This window comes from Calidris pugnax, unplaced genomic scaffold, assembly GCF_001431845.1.
Source record: "Calidris pugnax isolate Ruff unplaced genomic scaffold, ASM143184v1 scaffold219, whole genome shotgun sequence".
In the NCBI taxonomy this organism is placed as follows: Eukaryota; Metazoa; Chordata; class Aves; order Charadriiformes; family Scolopacidae; genus Calidris; species Calidris pugnax.
In genome coordinates, this window is record NW_015094507.1 from 12,413,329 (window position 1) to 12,429,123 (window position 15,795).

The 15,795-nt window shown below is 52.7% G+C and overlaps 1 protein-coding gene across 1 annotated transcript in view; it reads left to right on the forward strand.

Moving 5' to 3' along the window:
• The window catches only part of SIM1 (single-minded family bHLH transcription factor 1), a 48,592-nt gene that overhangs the window by 3,066 nt on the left and 29,731 nt on the right, over positions 1–15,795 (forward strand). Inside the window, exons 2-8 of the mRNA XM_014964499.1 lie at positions 8,176–8,258; positions 9,270–9,359; positions 9,486–9,594; positions 9,729–9,814; positions 10,945–11,144; positions 11,256–11,362; positions 12,259–12,406. Coding sequence (XP_014819985.1) covers positions 8,176–8,258; positions 9,270–9,359; positions 9,486–9,594; positions 9,729–9,814; positions 10,945–11,144; positions 11,256–11,362; positions 12,259–12,406 — 823 coding nt within the window. The remainder of the gene's footprint in view (positions 1–8,175; positions 8,259–9,269; positions 9,360–9,485; positions 9,595–9,728; positions 9,815–10,944; positions 11,145–11,255; positions 11,363–12,258; positions 12,407–15,795) is intronic.

The window sequence follows — 15,795 nt, forward strand, 5'->3', positions numbered from 1 at the left end:
CGGCTGCGGGGGAGGGGGGCAGGCGAGGAAGAGGAGGGTCATCCCGGTTTCCCTGTGCTCCCAGCCAGAAAAAAAAAGGTCATGGCTTCGCTGGGAATGGAGGGCAGGTAGCGGCAGGCAGGGAAAATACGCATCCAAGGCGTTTCTGAAAGAAGGAGGCAGGGTAGGGATGATGGATGGATGGATGGATGGATGGATGGATGGATGGATGGATGGATGGAACGGGGGGGTCCGTTTGCTTGTTTTTCCCTGGGGAGAAAAGCGATACAAGCAGCGGGACAGACCCGGGGAGTTGTCTGGAGACGGGTGGCAGGAGGTTGGGGAGCGCGGTGAAGTGTCACGTCCTACATTTAAAGTGATCTTGGAGGAGTCAGGATTAGAGGAGGGTTGTCTCCCTACCAGCGAGTTCCACTTCCAGCGTAACTCACACCCCCCCTTCCCCGGTACGAGAGCGAATTTCCATCTGCCCGGAGAGTGCTTGCACAGTGGCTGGCTGTAAATAATCACGTACAGAAAGATATACGCTCCTCAGCGCCCCGCACACGCGGGACTGGGGACAGGGAGACAGGCGGAAAGAATCGCTGCGTGTTTTTACCTCTGAAAGGTTCCGAGAGTGGGAGAAGGCGGGTAGATTTCGGGTTCATTTTGGAAACAGGAGAGTTTTCTGGGAGTGAAATGCCAGGAGAGTCACACACAGGGAATAATCACGATACCGTTTCCGTCTGGCTCCCAGAAATCTGAAGGCAGATCGGTGGCACCGAATAAACTTGATAAAGCGAGCAGAGATTTTCCGGCAAGCTCCCTCCCGTAACGGCTGTGTAATTCTCACAAACTACTAAAACGCCTGGGTTGTTCTCTTACCCCCGATTTCACTTTAATAGGTCTCCAGCAGATCAAAACTGGTAAGGGCGAAAAAACATTGAGCGGCTGATGTAACTTGCATCATTTCAGCCCTAAAACTCTTCTGTCTCAGGAGGAGAAAACCTGTAAGACACATAGCAAGTAGTTTTCGGTGATCAGACAGCTTTTGGAAAGGCTGAAGATCCGATAATTCGCTGAGGACAGTAAGGAAGTTGGGGAATTTGTTTGGGTTTTTTTGTTTGGGGATTTTCGTATGTTTGTTTTTAAGCAGAACTTTCTAATAAATTCACCCGTGAGTTAACGTTCATTAAAAAAAAAAAATCCTAAAATTTCAATTTAATATTAAACACTTAATGGAAAGTAACGTAGGTTCAAACATTTCTGGAAAAATCTCCGGGATGCCGAAGGACTAAATGAATTTTTCTAAAAAAAAAACAACAACAAACCAAACGATCCGGTCTCTGTAACAGTGGGGTAAATCTTCGCTGACCCTCGCCAGTATCTAAAAGTGAAGGGAAAAAAAACCCAAAACCACAACAACAACAAAAAACCCCAAACAAACAGCCCCCCCCCAACACAAGTGGCGCAATGAATTGTTTGTTTGATGTTTTTCTTTTTTTTTTTTAGTTGGAAATATTTTGAGGGTCTTAGTCTCTTTACGCGAACAGAGTGGGGGAAAAGGAGGGTTTGCAGCCTCCGTTCTTCTGGGCAGGGATGGTTTCGGCGGAGAGACGTTTGATTTTCGAGACAAAAGCACAGGCTCCGTTTACATAAACTTTCGCCGAATCAGAATGGTTAACATTTCAATATTGAAACCCTTAATCTTGTTTTATTTTAAAGGGGGAAGAGATCAGCAGAAAAAAAAAAAAATCCGTTTCCCACGTGGATAGGTGATTTAATGCTGTTTTTCTTGCTGCTAAGGGAAATGATTGAGCATTAGGTTTCAGTGTTTATTTTCTTACAGAAGTTTTTCTCATTTAAGCTGCAGTTTACTCTCCACGCTGCCTCTCTGTTTAATTCCAGTTTTGATGTGAACTTAAAACGTGAAGTGCAGAACTAAACTACTAGCCTGATCGTTGAAAAAGCAGATTTATGTGTTAGAAAGAATACTAAGTAAGATGAGTGGATAAACCCATATTTCCCCTAGAAATATCCTCTCCCTTCTTTGCAACATACCACCTTTTAAATGTTGGAGGATATTTTTCCACTTGCATATAAAGTAGCGTGTGTTCTCAAGTGCGTCGGTGCAAAGCCCTCCCTCCCCAATTTCTTCGGAATAAGGGCTGTTTGAATTTGCATCTTCTGTTGGCGTTCGAAAATTTGCCCGATTTTTTTTTTTTCCCCTCTTTCCAATTTGGGCATGGTTCCGTTTGTTTGCGTTTCAGAGCGTAATTCCGTTACCTCGTATGTGCCAAAACGCTGGTATTTCTTTCTAGAGTGAATCGGTCTCGGCGTTATTTCCACTAGCGTTTTCTTAATAGGTTTGTTTGTTTAGTCAACAGGACTTTTCCTCCCTCTTATTATTTCTTATAAAGAATGCGGGATGCTAACTTATCTCTGCTTCAAATGAACACATGTGATTTACCGAGATAATAAATCTTTACAAACCCTTGCTAATGGCATCCGCAGGCAGTTGGAAATGGGCAGCATTTTTTTTTTTTTTTTTAAAAAAAACGTAGCTTATTCCATTTCATCTGCACCCTCCGACGGCGACCCACTCCTTCACAGAAGCCTCATTTGGCCGAGATTTTGTGTTATCATTAACCACTGCCTGTTAAATTAACTGAGAAATCAGCCCTGTCGGGCGCTGGGCGATGGCAAAAAGGAGCGCTGGCGGTAGACTATCTAATTAAATGGTTAATCGAATCAAGCTAATTCCTCGATACAACATCCAGTTGCCTTTTCGCTTGCCAGTGGCAAGGACGTCCAGCTTCTGTCCCTGCGGCTCCCGGTGCGGTTATTTCTCATTTTCCCGGGACGGCGAGGGAAAATGACCACCTTGGAGATGGGGATCGAGCTCTCCTGCCTCATTCTCCCCCCCAAAAAAACCCTCCCGTGCCCCGCTTCTCTCCCGAGCAGCTGCGGGGGGAGAAGATGGGAGAGGTGCTGCTTTACGAGCTGCACAGGGAGGTGAAAAACCCCTCCGTATAAAGCTTGACGAGCGGTTTCACCGAGCAGGTTGCACGAACCCGCCGTGCGGGGAACGGGAGGGGAGAGGGGCCCGGCGGGACCGACTCCCCCGCGGCAGGGTATCCCCCCCCCCAAGGCCCGGGCCGCCCGGCCCGTCTCGGTGCGGCGGGGAAGGGGCGAGCCCCGGAGCGGGGATGGCCGGGGGTCCCGCATCCCTGGCCCTCGGCGGGGTGAGCATCCCCAGCGGTGCGGCCGGTGGGCGAGCTGCCCCCCCCTCCCTCCTCTCCGTCTCTAGCGGGCAGAGGGCGGCCGTTCAAAGGGTAAAAAGCGAAGGCACCGAAACAAAAGCGAGCGGAGAGGTGGCCGGGCCGCGGCCCCCGGGAGGCGGTGGGGCGGGAGCGGAGCGGCGGGGGAGGTTTGTTTTTTTTTTTAAGAAGCCCCTGGAAGCGAAAGGCGCGGTGGAGCTGGCGGGAGCCGGTGTGCACAGGCGGGGGTCTGGCCAGCCTCCTGGCCAGCCCTGCGCCTCTCCCCCTTCCCATCCTCAGCACCAGGAGAAAACTCTGCCTCTGGGGCCCCCTCTCCAAGCCGGCAGCTCTCCGGCTGCCGCGCACCCCTGTCCGCACCCGCGGGGCTCGCCAGGGCAGGGCTCGGGGGCAAGTCCCCGGGGGGTGTCCCCAGGGGTGGTGTCCCCCTAACAGCCCCCGGGGGTAGCTAAAGCCCCCTCCTCATCCCAAAAAGGAGCAGATCTGGAGCTCAAGCTCCACTCTCCACCAAGTGATTTATTTTTTTAAACGGGGACCTCAAATCGCCCGCTCTGCCCGTTGTTTTCGCTACCGTGAAGCCGGATTGCGCTGAGATTTCATGACGGATAGTCCGTTGGGGAAATGGTAGTAACCGCTTTTAAAAGCCGGCAAATCAACACAAAGTAGATAAGGGCTTGTATCTCCTTGGCCACCCCACCCCCGCCCCCTCTTTGCTATTGCCAGACAAAGGAGGGGGGGTCGAGGTGGGTTCTGCGCTGCAGATGCTCACAGAGGGACAAGTAACCTGGAGATCAACCAGGGCCAAAGAGCTGCCCGGGCCTCCCGGAGTCTCATTTCCCTGCGCCTGCCTTCCTCCGCCTTTGCCTAGATCAAATTAGAAATGATTGAGGAATCTCTTCCCCCCTTCCGTGGGACAGAGGAGCTCCTTGCGACAATATCGCCGCTGGGTAGGGACGATATCCACCCAACCCCTCCATTGGCTGCCGGCGGCAAGGCTCGCATCAATCAAAGGCTGATGGGCCAAGGCAGCCCGGAGTTGGGGGGCAGGCTGTCGGTGGGGACGGGCTGGCCCAGTGCCACGGGGGGGGCAGAAGGCATTTCGCGTGGGCCCGCCGGTGTAGCTGTCCCACGGAACCGGCGGAGATGCTTTTCGGTGCAGAAAGCTCAGTGGTTTTCCATTGGGAAGCGCCGGGAGAAACGCTGAGTCAGCAGGCTGGCTCCCGCCGGGATCCGCGCAGTCTCAGCGCAACCTCGGCGCAACCTCGGCGCACGCGGTTAGGTAACGAGACCGCAGTTAGCAAACGAAGCAAGAGCCTGGCCAAAATGCCTTGCTTTTTTAAAAAATTATTTTTATTTTATTTTATTTTATTTTCCTTCCTCCTAACGGTGGACATTTCCTTGTGGCCCAAATTGTTTATCTTCTTAGGAAAAAAAAAACTAAAAAAATCCTCGAGTGGAGGAGATTGTTAGGTAGGAGCCTATAATCTATGTTTTGTCAAGAGTATCAAATGCATTCCGAAAGAAAAGCTCGATCCATTTATTTTTGCTGCTTGAATATCACAGCTGGATGATGCCTTGAGCTTTACGCTAGACGGTTGCTCATCATTCATTCGCCAAGAACTGGCCTAAATGGTGCCTGTGGGATTAGGTCAATTTTAGTGGATCTACTTCGCCTCATTTGGTTACTAATTGGTTTCTTGTTTTATAAATCGAAATCTCATTTTCAGGAAATTACAAAACCCATGCAGCCAGTCCATCGAGGTAATCCGTGGGTCGGGGGTATTTAAATGGAAATGGTTCTACAATGCATCAAGTATTAAGCAACAGTAAAACTTCGCCTCCGTTTCCAAATGAAATGTGAGCTCGCCAGCTCCTTAGATCCATAATAAATACATCCCTTCTAAGGCTACTTATGTAAATATGATAAACCAGACTTTGGTGGGGGAGGGGACGCAGGGAAGAAAGCAAATTTTATCTGCTAAGGTTAATGTGGCATATCTTGGAAATCTTCCAAAATAGATTATGTTTTGCTTTGTCTTCGGCCACTTTAGCTGGGAAAATCCTTTGCCTAAAAACGATTTAGTTATCCTTCCCCTCACAAAGCTGCTTGTTTCTATTCCAAACCTATTATGCTGTTGGCTCTCCAAATTACAAGAGAATCTTTAGATCTTGTTTCCAAGCGTAATCCTGAAGCAAAAGGGAGAGCTGATTTCCTTGTTTTGTTTTAAATAGACAATCAAAGGATTTGCAGAATTTTCTGCGGTAGGTCAAGTGCAAGAAATCACAGTTTGCCCCCTCGATAAAAGGAAATTGGATGTTAAAGCGAATAGACAGGGGAAAAAAATAAAAGGGAATATTAATGGAGTGGTTTTATCGTATAATCTTTAAAAACAGCATCTAAGGGGCATCAGGAGAGCCCGTCGATTTGGGAGAGGCTGGGCTTGCCAATGAGCAGAAATAGTCTCCGACTTGAAAGTGCTGAAACATCTGAGAAGTACCAAAAAAAAAAAAAAAATCGTCTCATGTGATAGGATTTCAAAAAGCCGGTTCAGGTAGACGAAGTGAAAAGGTTTGGTTATAAACCATTAACAGACACAGCCGGGGTTTCCACCCGAAACCCAGCGGGGAGCTCAGCGCCCCGTGAAGACCCGCCTTCCCGCGGGGAGGTTAACCTGTAACGCCCGCGGGCTGCTCATTAACCCGCCGCCATCGGGTTATTTTCCCTTTTAGAAGGAGAAGAATAATTAGACCCGTAAACGTCGATTAATAAACAACTTTAAATCATAGGCGGGGAGGGCGGATTTAGTCCCTGAATACAGAAACCTGTCATTTAGGGTTCCCTCCAGGTGTGTGTGTTGGGGGGGACACGTCGCAAGGAGCCGCCTTGGTCACCTCTGGTCTGACGGGCCGCCTCGGCGGAGAAACCTCTGAGGAACTCGGGAAAAAACAAATATATAGAGGGGTTTTTGGTTTTTCTGCCTTTCCCTGGAAGCTGCGCAAGATTTGCCAGCTCCCGGCTGATTTCTTGGGGAGGAGGTGACAGTCCGTATGCAGAGACCCCCCGGGAAGTCAGGAAAATGTCAGCGGGTCCCCGTTAATTGGCGTGGAGGAATTAATGGGAAGGAGCCTGTTTCTGGCCGGCCCCCTGGTACACACGCCGGGGCTTGCGGGATGGGGGTCAGGCCGGACAGATGCCCCTGCCCTTATAGGGCTGCGAAGTTAAGGGGGAAGGAGAGAAGTGCAGGAGCGGTGGAGAGACAAGTTGGCGTGAAGAGGTGGAAGAGGAAGGGGGGAGAAGGGAGGGAAAGGCGGGAAGGAGACGGGCGCATCCCGGTGCCGCTCGGGCCGGGGGGATGGCGGGCGAGGGCCACCCCGGGATGTCCCCGTTCAAACAGCCGGGAGGAAATCGTTAGCTTTGTTTAGACCGGCAAACACCCAGGTGAAGCCAGTCAATAGCGAGGGACGCCCGCGGCCGCCTGCTGTCGCCACCTCGCCTGTTTGCCTCCAAATCGCCGGAAAACGGTGTCTTCCCTTCCCCGAGCCCGCCCTGCGGGGGGGGGCGACCTCGCCGGCTCGGCTCTCACCTCCCCTGGGCGACCTGGCTCCCACCCATCAATCAGGATTTCTTTTTTTTTTTTTTTTCTCTCTTTTACTTTATCTTAGTATCTTGTGCCTGTCAGATTGAGCCACGAGCGTTAAAGGTTTTGACTGCCCCGTTTAAATTATTTGAGCAGCGACACAGTGAAAAGGCGTCAATAGTTTTTTGGAATAATTTCCATTTTGCTTTTATTCCTCCTCACTTTGCATAGGAGAAGAGAAGCGGCGCCGGAAACATTAGGCAGGCCCGGAGAGATTAATTTCTGGAGAGGGGGGCTGTTTGGAGGCAGATCATACCTGCCGCAAAGAGACCCATCCCGCCAGCGGGGAGGAGGGAGGTGGATCCCGGAGACGGGGCAGGAGGAGAATCCCTTCGTGGGGCAGCAGGGAGGACGGGGGGTGCCGTCGGACGGTGACTTGCCTGGGCCGCCCCCAAAGCGCCTTATCGCAGCCGCGAAACTGCCCTCGGTTTAGCGCCAGGTAGTTTGGGTTTCGTGGGCTTGAGTGGGGACGACTAAAGGGGAAAGCGTTTTACCAGGGGGCGCGGGGAGAGCTGGAGGAGTCACATCGTGTCGCTCCTCTCTCCCTCCCCAAATAGGTAATGACAAACCTTCCAGGGTGAGAGAGGACGGTGGCCCCCGAAGAGAGAAAGAGGCGGGAGGTCACAGAACAAACTGGAAAGTGACCTCTGGGGAGCAGAGGGTCTAAACCCATCCTTATCACTCCCTCTCCAAAGCCTGCTGGCTAATTACCGGGCAGGTTGTGGCCGAGCTCTGCCTTCTGCTCAGGTGCGGGCAGGACCCATCGGCAGCGCTGGCCCGGCCGCCCCCGAGGGGTTTCTCTGCCCAGACACTGTCGTGCCACGTTAACCGCATCCTTCTCCCGACATCAAAGCCTTCCCCCAGCACACCCCTTTCTTTCATTTTAAATAGCTGGCTGTGTTGTCCAGGATCCCTTCGGTGACGTTAGGAGAAAGGCGCTTTCCCTGAAGTTCAAGGAGCCTGTTCCCAGCAGCCGAAGGCAGCACCAAAAAGTCCTTTTATCTGGCACGCTATTTCACTTAGATCTTGGAGATGAACTTAACCGTTGACTCAAAGTAGGACTTTTGGTATTTTTCTCTGGAGGGTGTTAGGTCTTAAAATAAAAATTCCACAAAAAGAGGGTTCTCTGTGCAACGAAATCGTGTCTGGTTTTCCAAAGAGTCTATGTATACACGTTTTAGACCGAATGCAAGCAAAAAAAAAAAAAAAAAGTTCCTCTCCAATAACACAAGTAAATTTTTCATCTCCTCACCTTACTCTTTTTGTGTGTCTTAAATAAACAGGACTTGGAGAAGCCTGGGGCCACTCTAGCCGAACCAGCCCGCTGGACAATGTTGGACGGGAACTGGGATCCCATCTTTTGCAGGTACTGGTCTGGAAACGACGGCCATATGGTATTAATGATTAAAGAAATCATTCCTTCTTCTGAGCCTTTAATTGCCACCTTGACTAATTTTTAACTGTTCACGTGTTTAGTCAAAAAAAAAAAAAAAAAAAAGAAAAAGTGGGGGAGGGCTTCAGAAACACGAACCGTCGCGGGTGAATGTCGTGTCGTGTCATGGGGCTGTGGTTTGGTCCCTCCTGGCCAACGCAGGGGTAGCGAGGGGTTCACAGCGTTTTCTGGGACCCTCCCAGGTTATTCACAAGGTGACAAGTCCCGAACCAAGGCGCTGTAGAGGCAGGGAGAGGTTTAGGGACAGGTTGGGGGAGGCTGTCCTGGGCTCAGCAGGCACAGAAATTAGCATAGACACGAAACAGGTAGGTCACCTTTGAAAACTCACTGCTGTCTGAAATATTAAGGAATATTAGCTGTTACCATCACCACGCATTTTTTTTTTGGTGGGGTTTTGGGGCCTTTTGGGAGTCCATCCTGCCCTCGGCACACGCAGAAATCTGCTGAAATATTCCTGACAAATTTTCGTGTTCCTTATTTACACCAGGGAGAGTTTTAGATCCTCCTTGCTCGCCTAAAGTCTCCTTAGCAAATACTCAAGCGGTAAAACTCCCAGTGACATTTGGGAGGAGATAGGAGCGTTCAGGGTTTCTCGAATCAACATACTAATCACCGGGCAGCCAAGAGCTCTTTTTGGGCACTTCCCAGGTACTTTGCGTTACCGGGACCTTTTGAGGTACCTTTGGATACCTCTGAGAAGCGGGTTGTACCCCAGAGGTGCAGGAGCTTTGGAAGGATTCCTGTCTAGGACTTGCCCTTTGCCTTTCCAACTTTTTGAAGGGTCGCAGCCTGAACAGGGATGCCCGTTTGTTAAAATAAACCCGAGGGACAGGTATTTCATGGATCTCCTTGTCCTCACGGGTGGATCTATCTGTCTATCTATCGATATGTTTATACTCCCCACCCTTCGACCCTCTCCCGCAGACGTTGGACGGTTTCATATTTGTCGTGGCTCCTGATGGCAAGATCATGTACATCTCGGAGACCGCCTCGGTGCACCTGGGCTTGTCGCAGGTACGCTGGGGGGGTTGCTGGCCCCCGTGCCTTCCTGACACCCACCCCCCCCACCCCCCCCCGGGGAGGGTGAGCGGTGCCGGCGATGAACCCCTTACTCCACCACCTCCTCCTCATCCCCCGCAGGTAGAGCTGACCGGCAATAGCATTTACGAGTACATCCACCCCGCCGACCACGACGAGATGACGGCGGTGCTGACGGCCCACCAGCCCTACCACTCGCACTTCGTGCAGGGTAAAGTACACAGTGTCCCCCCCATCTCTTCCCCGCTTGGCCTGCGCGGCCGCGGGGAGAACCGCGCAGGGGTGGGGGGGGGGCAGAGCCCGCAGCTCACCCCACCTCTGCCTTTCCCCCTCCCTCCCTCCCAGAGTATGAGATCGAGAGGTCCTTTTTCCTGCGGATGAAGTGCGTCCTGGCCAAGAGGAACGCGGGCTTGACCTGCGGGGGCTACAAGGTGCGTACCCACAGCCGGGACATCTCCTTTCCCCACTCCCCCCACCTCTTCCTCACCCCCAGCCTTCCCGCACCCCTGCGCCGGTAGAGCCGGGGAGGGGAGTGAGGACGAGCCCTCTGCCCGGGGGGGCTGTCCCAGCCCGGGGCTCTTTCATGTGGTTCGGAGCCAGAATTTCTCTCGGAGTTTCAGGTTAAAGAGCTCAAACCACAAAACCAAGCAGCTCGAGCTCCCCGTGGGGTTTTTTGTTTTATTTTGCTTTTTAAACCGAACCTCGCACCACTGACGTTCCCGAGGTGTCTGGGAAGCTGGCAGGTGACGCAATGGGAGCACTGGGTTAATTTCTTTCTTCATTGGGCAACTCGTCAGCTTCAGGGGCAGCTCTTCAAGTCAAGGGGTTTGCCCGGGTGTGTTCACACGGTTCTGCTCAGGGCTCCTGGGTGGGAACAGCCCCTCTTCTCCTACCTTCTCCCCTCTTTGGTGTCAGCTGCACATCTCCGGAGAGCGGTGGGAGATGTTGTGCCACGACCTACCGTAGAACAAGAACATCTGTTGAACTTAACTCCAGGAAGAAACACCCCTAATAATAGAGAAGTAAGGGTGGAAGCATACAGCAGTCATCTGCAAGGATACATGTAGGAGACATACCTAAAACTGCGTCCAAAGATACATTCTGCCTATGGGTCGCGTCTGCTCTATCTGTATAATAGACATATCTTACACATGTGACATACGCACACATGTAAACTCTTTCTCTCACACGCATACACTCTTCATTACAAAGTTGTAACTGGCTTGGCACTTCCGCGTCTTTCCTTTTTAGAAGAATAATAAAAGCGTAGTTAGGAGGTGGTCCAAAAACCACTTAAGTCAGTGGAAAAAAAAACCCCATCTCGTTGACTTTAATGGGCCTTAGATCAGCGCTGAGCATTCGCAAGGAAAAAAAAACACCCAACCCCAACACACACAGAAAAGCAGAAAACCGGTGCCGCTTTGCCGGAACGGTGGCACCGGGGGCCGGGGCACCGGCGGCCCCATGGGCACCAGCCGGGGCGGCAGGGGGGGTCTGTCGGGTCCCCTCGGCGAGGAGGGAGCTGCTAGGCAGCCCCCGAGCTTTCCTGTGTCTCTGGCAGGTCATTCACTGCAGCGGGTACCTGAAGATCCGCCAGTACAGCCTGGACATGTCCCCCTTCGACGGCTGCTACCAAAACGTTGGCTTGGTCGCCGTGGGCCACTCGCTGCCGCCCAGCGCCGTGACGGAGATCAAGCTCCACAGCAATATGTTCATGTTTCGGGCCAGCCTGGACATGAAGCTCATATTCTTAGATTCCAGGTAGAGCTGGGGTTATTTCCAAACCTATTACCCCAACCCCTCTCTTCTCCCCCAGGCCTTCCCCCCCTTGTCCTCTCACCCACTGATATTCGCTGCTTGTGTCTCTTGCAGGGTAGCTGAGCTAACAGGTTACGAGCCCCAGGACTTGATAGAGAAGACCCTTTACCACCACGTCCACGGCTGTGACACCTTCCACCTGCGGTGCGCGCATCACTTGTGTAAGGAGATAACGTTCTTGTGTAAACCCTGCCCCTCGCCCCCCCGCCTTCCCCTCTGCAGACAGAATTTGGGTGTGCTAGGGTTTACTTCTAGGTCGGAACGGGAAAAGCCAGCTCAGTGGAGGGGAGAATAAGCAAAGGCTGCATCAGGTTTTAATGAAATAAGTCGTTAGAGACTGAACTTCGAGCTGGAGGCAGGGGGAGATGGAGGGGATCAGCACTGGAAGGCTGTTTCCCCCCCTCAGGTCCCGGTTGTAGGACAAGAACTCCTCTGCACAAACCTCAGACGCTCAGTTCACTTCAAATTCCGGTTAGGAAAAAAACCCCCTTTTTTCTTGCTCCAAAAAGCCATGCCAGTGAAATCCAAACACTTTTGTTCCATTTCCACCAAGTCTCACAAATCTTATCTGTGTATCTAATTTTGACTGCAGTAGTGAGAGCCCGATTCGGAGAGCTATTCTTTATTCTATTTTGATACCATGATGACATTAATACATGGATAGATGAATAAAAAGGATATTAATTTCCGGTAAGTTTCCTCACAGAGAATGTAACTCCAAGAGATAAACCCAAAGCCAGATTTATAGAATTAAATCTCGATGACGATATGTCGGGGTGTGGGGGGGTGGGGGGATTCTACCTCCCCGGTGTATTCACCCCACCCCCCCCCCAAATCTTCCCGAAGAGCCTTTGAGCGGGACAGAGACCAGCCCCCCCCGGGGGTCTCCACCACCCTTGCCCACGGGGTATTCTGTCCACGCTGCTTCCCGATGGGATGCTAAGGGGTTGCTAAGTCCTTCTCCTCGCCCAGGGGGGCACCTGGGGGGGGTTGGTGGAGGTGGTCGAAAGGGAGGCGGGAGCCGCGCTGAGGCTGTCCCCGCTTTGTCCCCCCGCAGTGCTGGTGAAAGGGCAAGTGACCACCAAGTACTACCGGTTCCTGGCCAAGCACGGCGGCTGGGTGTGGGTGCAGAGCTACGCCACCATCGTGCACAACAGCCGCTCCTCCCGCCCGCACTGCATCGTCAGCGTCAACTACGTCCTCACGTAAGTTCAGCCCCGGGGGCCGCGCTGAATTGCGCGGGGCCGAGCGGAGGCGAGAGCCCCGCAGGGGGCGGGCAGCGCTGCGGGGCCGGGACCCCCCTCGCCCCCCCCTCCCCCGGTGAGGGCTGCTGAGCCCCCTCGCCGCCGCACTGACCAGGGCAGGCTGGCCAGGTCTGCTAGGAAACACATTGAACACTTTCATCCAGATGAAGGGTTTCCCGTCCGCCTGCTTCTTTCCCTTTCGGGAGGGGAAAAGATTTAGAGGTTTGTCACCCACATATTTCGCTGCCTTCCACCCCCTCCTCACCCCTTTTTTTTTTTTTTTTTTTTTTTTTTTTTTAGGGCTTGGTCACAGCAAATCAGTGTGTAAAAAAAAAAAAAAAAAAAAAGGTTTCCACGTACGGAGTTATTTATACTCAACAAACAGGACATCTGTTTTTCTTTTCAAAAATCTGGGGTTTGAAGTTCTTAATTTCATCCAGAGTCTCTATCAAAGCTCCGAGATTTCTTTTTTGTTCTTGGAGACCGATCCTTACAGTGAACCACAAAGAAAGTTGGTGACCAGAAGGGTCAGTTAAACTTTAAATAAAATAAAATAGAATTTAAACAAAAAAAATATTTAATAATAATCAGAGTGACTGCTGAGATACGGTGTATCTCGACGCATCTCCTTGTATTTGGGGATGGCTAGGTTATGGTGTAGCTACGCTGCTTAAACTGAAACACAGAGGCCCAGTGAGGGAGGGGAAGCTCCTCAGGAGTGTTTTGAGGTGTTTATCATCGTGATGGTTAGCATCTCCTCTGGACATGGCAGTAGATGCTGGCGGCAGCGCTGATGGTTCACTAGGATGGCAGGCCCGCTCAGGCCGGTGGTACCCCGTTGATCCTGGGGGCTTAGAATATTCCTCTGCTCCGCTGCTCGGTTTTTTTATTCTGGAGGCAAACGTAGGTGCTGGAAAAGTCGGAGAGGCACAACCCTCCCCTCTCCCAAAACTGCGGCCATGGCAGCACCACGACCTTGCCGTGGCGGGTTCCGTGCAGGCACAGGTGGTTTGGTTGACGAGTTTAAGACGTGCTTCCCGAAACGAAGCGGCTCAGGGGGGAGGCAGCGGCTCCGGTGGCGTGTGCGGGAGCGGCGGTGCGGGTGCGAGGTGGGGAACGAGGTGCGGGTCACGGCGCCCGCACTGCTGGAACGGAATCACTTCGGGGCGTAAGGTGATAACGGGCATCGTGCTCCTCGGTGGGCGGCCAGGGGCTGTTGCACCCGCATGAAAAAGCATCAATTTAGGTCAGGACTCTGGTGTGGGGAGTGAACTACGATTCCCCTTTAAAGAAATTCCCTTTTATTCGCTTTATGAAGGGGCGCAGGGCGCGGGGGGTGATAGACCCAGCGAGGATGCGGATTAGCAGAGGCACCGTCACCTCTCTTCTAGCTGTTCCATGCGTTTGTGTGTCCGTTTCCCCCGCACCAGCCCCTCCCTCTATTTTTGGCGTTTTACGCTTCTCGGTCAGGTCCGAGCACTTGCCGTAGGTGAAGGGGGAACTACAGAGTCAGCGTGTCCTAACGCTCAGAGACAGGGAACCCGAAGGCAACTGGCTTTGCACCAGAAAGGCTACATGCTTCCCTACGAGCACCTGACATTAGCGGTCGTTTCCCTTTCCTTTAATCCCGAAAGAGCGAACATCAATCACGGGACTCTACCTCAAATGACCCGAGTGGAAACGCAACACCCCAGCGGATCCGCTTAACCTCAGCTGGGGATCCGGCTCCATCTGTCCCCTGCTTGCCGAGGTGACCACCACGGCCCACCAGCATTCCAGGCTGCCACAGCAAAGCAGGCAGGGAGTACCCTGGTCCCATGGGAGCCGGTTAGACAAACCCCTCGGAGCTGTTTTCCAGCAGCGGGACTGGTGATGTCCTAGCCCCCTTGGGCTGCGCACCCGCGCTGCGGTCCATCACCAGTGCCACCCAGCCCTGGGTGGCTCCATCACCAGTGCCACCCAGCCCAGGGTGGCTACCAGCGGCTCAGAGGGGCCGGGGGCACGGTGGTCAGCTTGTTAGCACTCCCTTTGCACCTCCACAGCCCCTCCGCGCCCCGCGGAGAGCGGCTCCGCGGCCCGACAGGATTTTCCCATCTCTTGGAAGCTGGGCTCGGGGGTCCCTGCCACCTCCCTCCCCCCCCCGAAGCAGGACTGGTACCAAAACACCGCGATTCTTCCTCCTCCCAGTTGATTTTTCGCTGGGGGCAGCGCCTTTATATCTGTTTGCGTGCATGTGTACGGATTTTTAAAGCAAGGTTATATTTAGACCTGTTTTCAGCCAGACTGGCGCGTAGGAGGACTTTAGTTGTTCTTTCAAGGTTTCCCTTGGAGGACGAGGTTATACCGCGGCGCCACTTCCTTACGCCTCGATATTAGGCTCCCCTTGCGCCCTTGGCTTAATTGCCGCGGGTGCGGAGGACGGCGAGAGGGTAGAGAGGGAGCCGGGTTTGGCTAAAATGCAGCTGGTGGGCTCTGGGAGGTTCATCACTGGACGTGGCAACTGCCAGGTGCTGCCGGGGGCTGCCATGCAGGCACCAGGACTGCATTAAAATCTCATTTAGGTATGTCCAGATCCTCCAGGTCTCATCAAGCCTGCCTGGCTCTTCATGAGGGCGCTTGCTTCTGGGGCAGGGCTCTGGCTGCTAAAATCACTGCCCTGGGTTCAGGGGACGGGTGTAGCTTCCACTGAATTATTACTACTACTACTGCTATAATAATTATTATTATTCATTATTATTATTCATTATTTATTATTATCGTCATCTTACAGCTAGCCTGCCGTTCGGAAAAATAAATAAGAAGAACAGGCCCTGGCGCTTGCTGAAGGGGCTGCAGCAGAGAAAGGGTTGGCTTTTAAAAAAGTGACCTGTAGACAGCGTCTGAAATGGGTACCCTGAGGTGGAGGGGACCCCGGTGGGAGAGTCGGGCGGGGGGATGCTGAGCTCCTCTTATCTAGAGTGGGCTTAGTTGTCTTAATGAGCTACTCAGAGTCAAAGTGTTATTGCTCAAACGAGGAAGGTAGGTGGTGAAAAAAAGAGGGGAAAATGAGAGGTTATGGGGGACTTGGCGTTTTCCTCTGGAATGAGCTAGGATCCGCTCCAGGAGGGCCCGAGTAAAAGTCCTGTAGCACTCAAAATTTGCAAGTGTTTAATATACTTTATTCCGGTATAAATCCTATAGCTACTGCATTTCCTTAAGGATGAGGTTGGATTATTGCAGTAAACCAGGAACAGCTGAGATGTGAGCGTGTGGTGCGGCGGGTTCCTCCCACGCTTCACCCACGCGGTCCCCGGGTGCGTGGCAGGGACACGGGTGCAGCTGCAGCTCCCGGCAGGGGCACGGCTTCACCC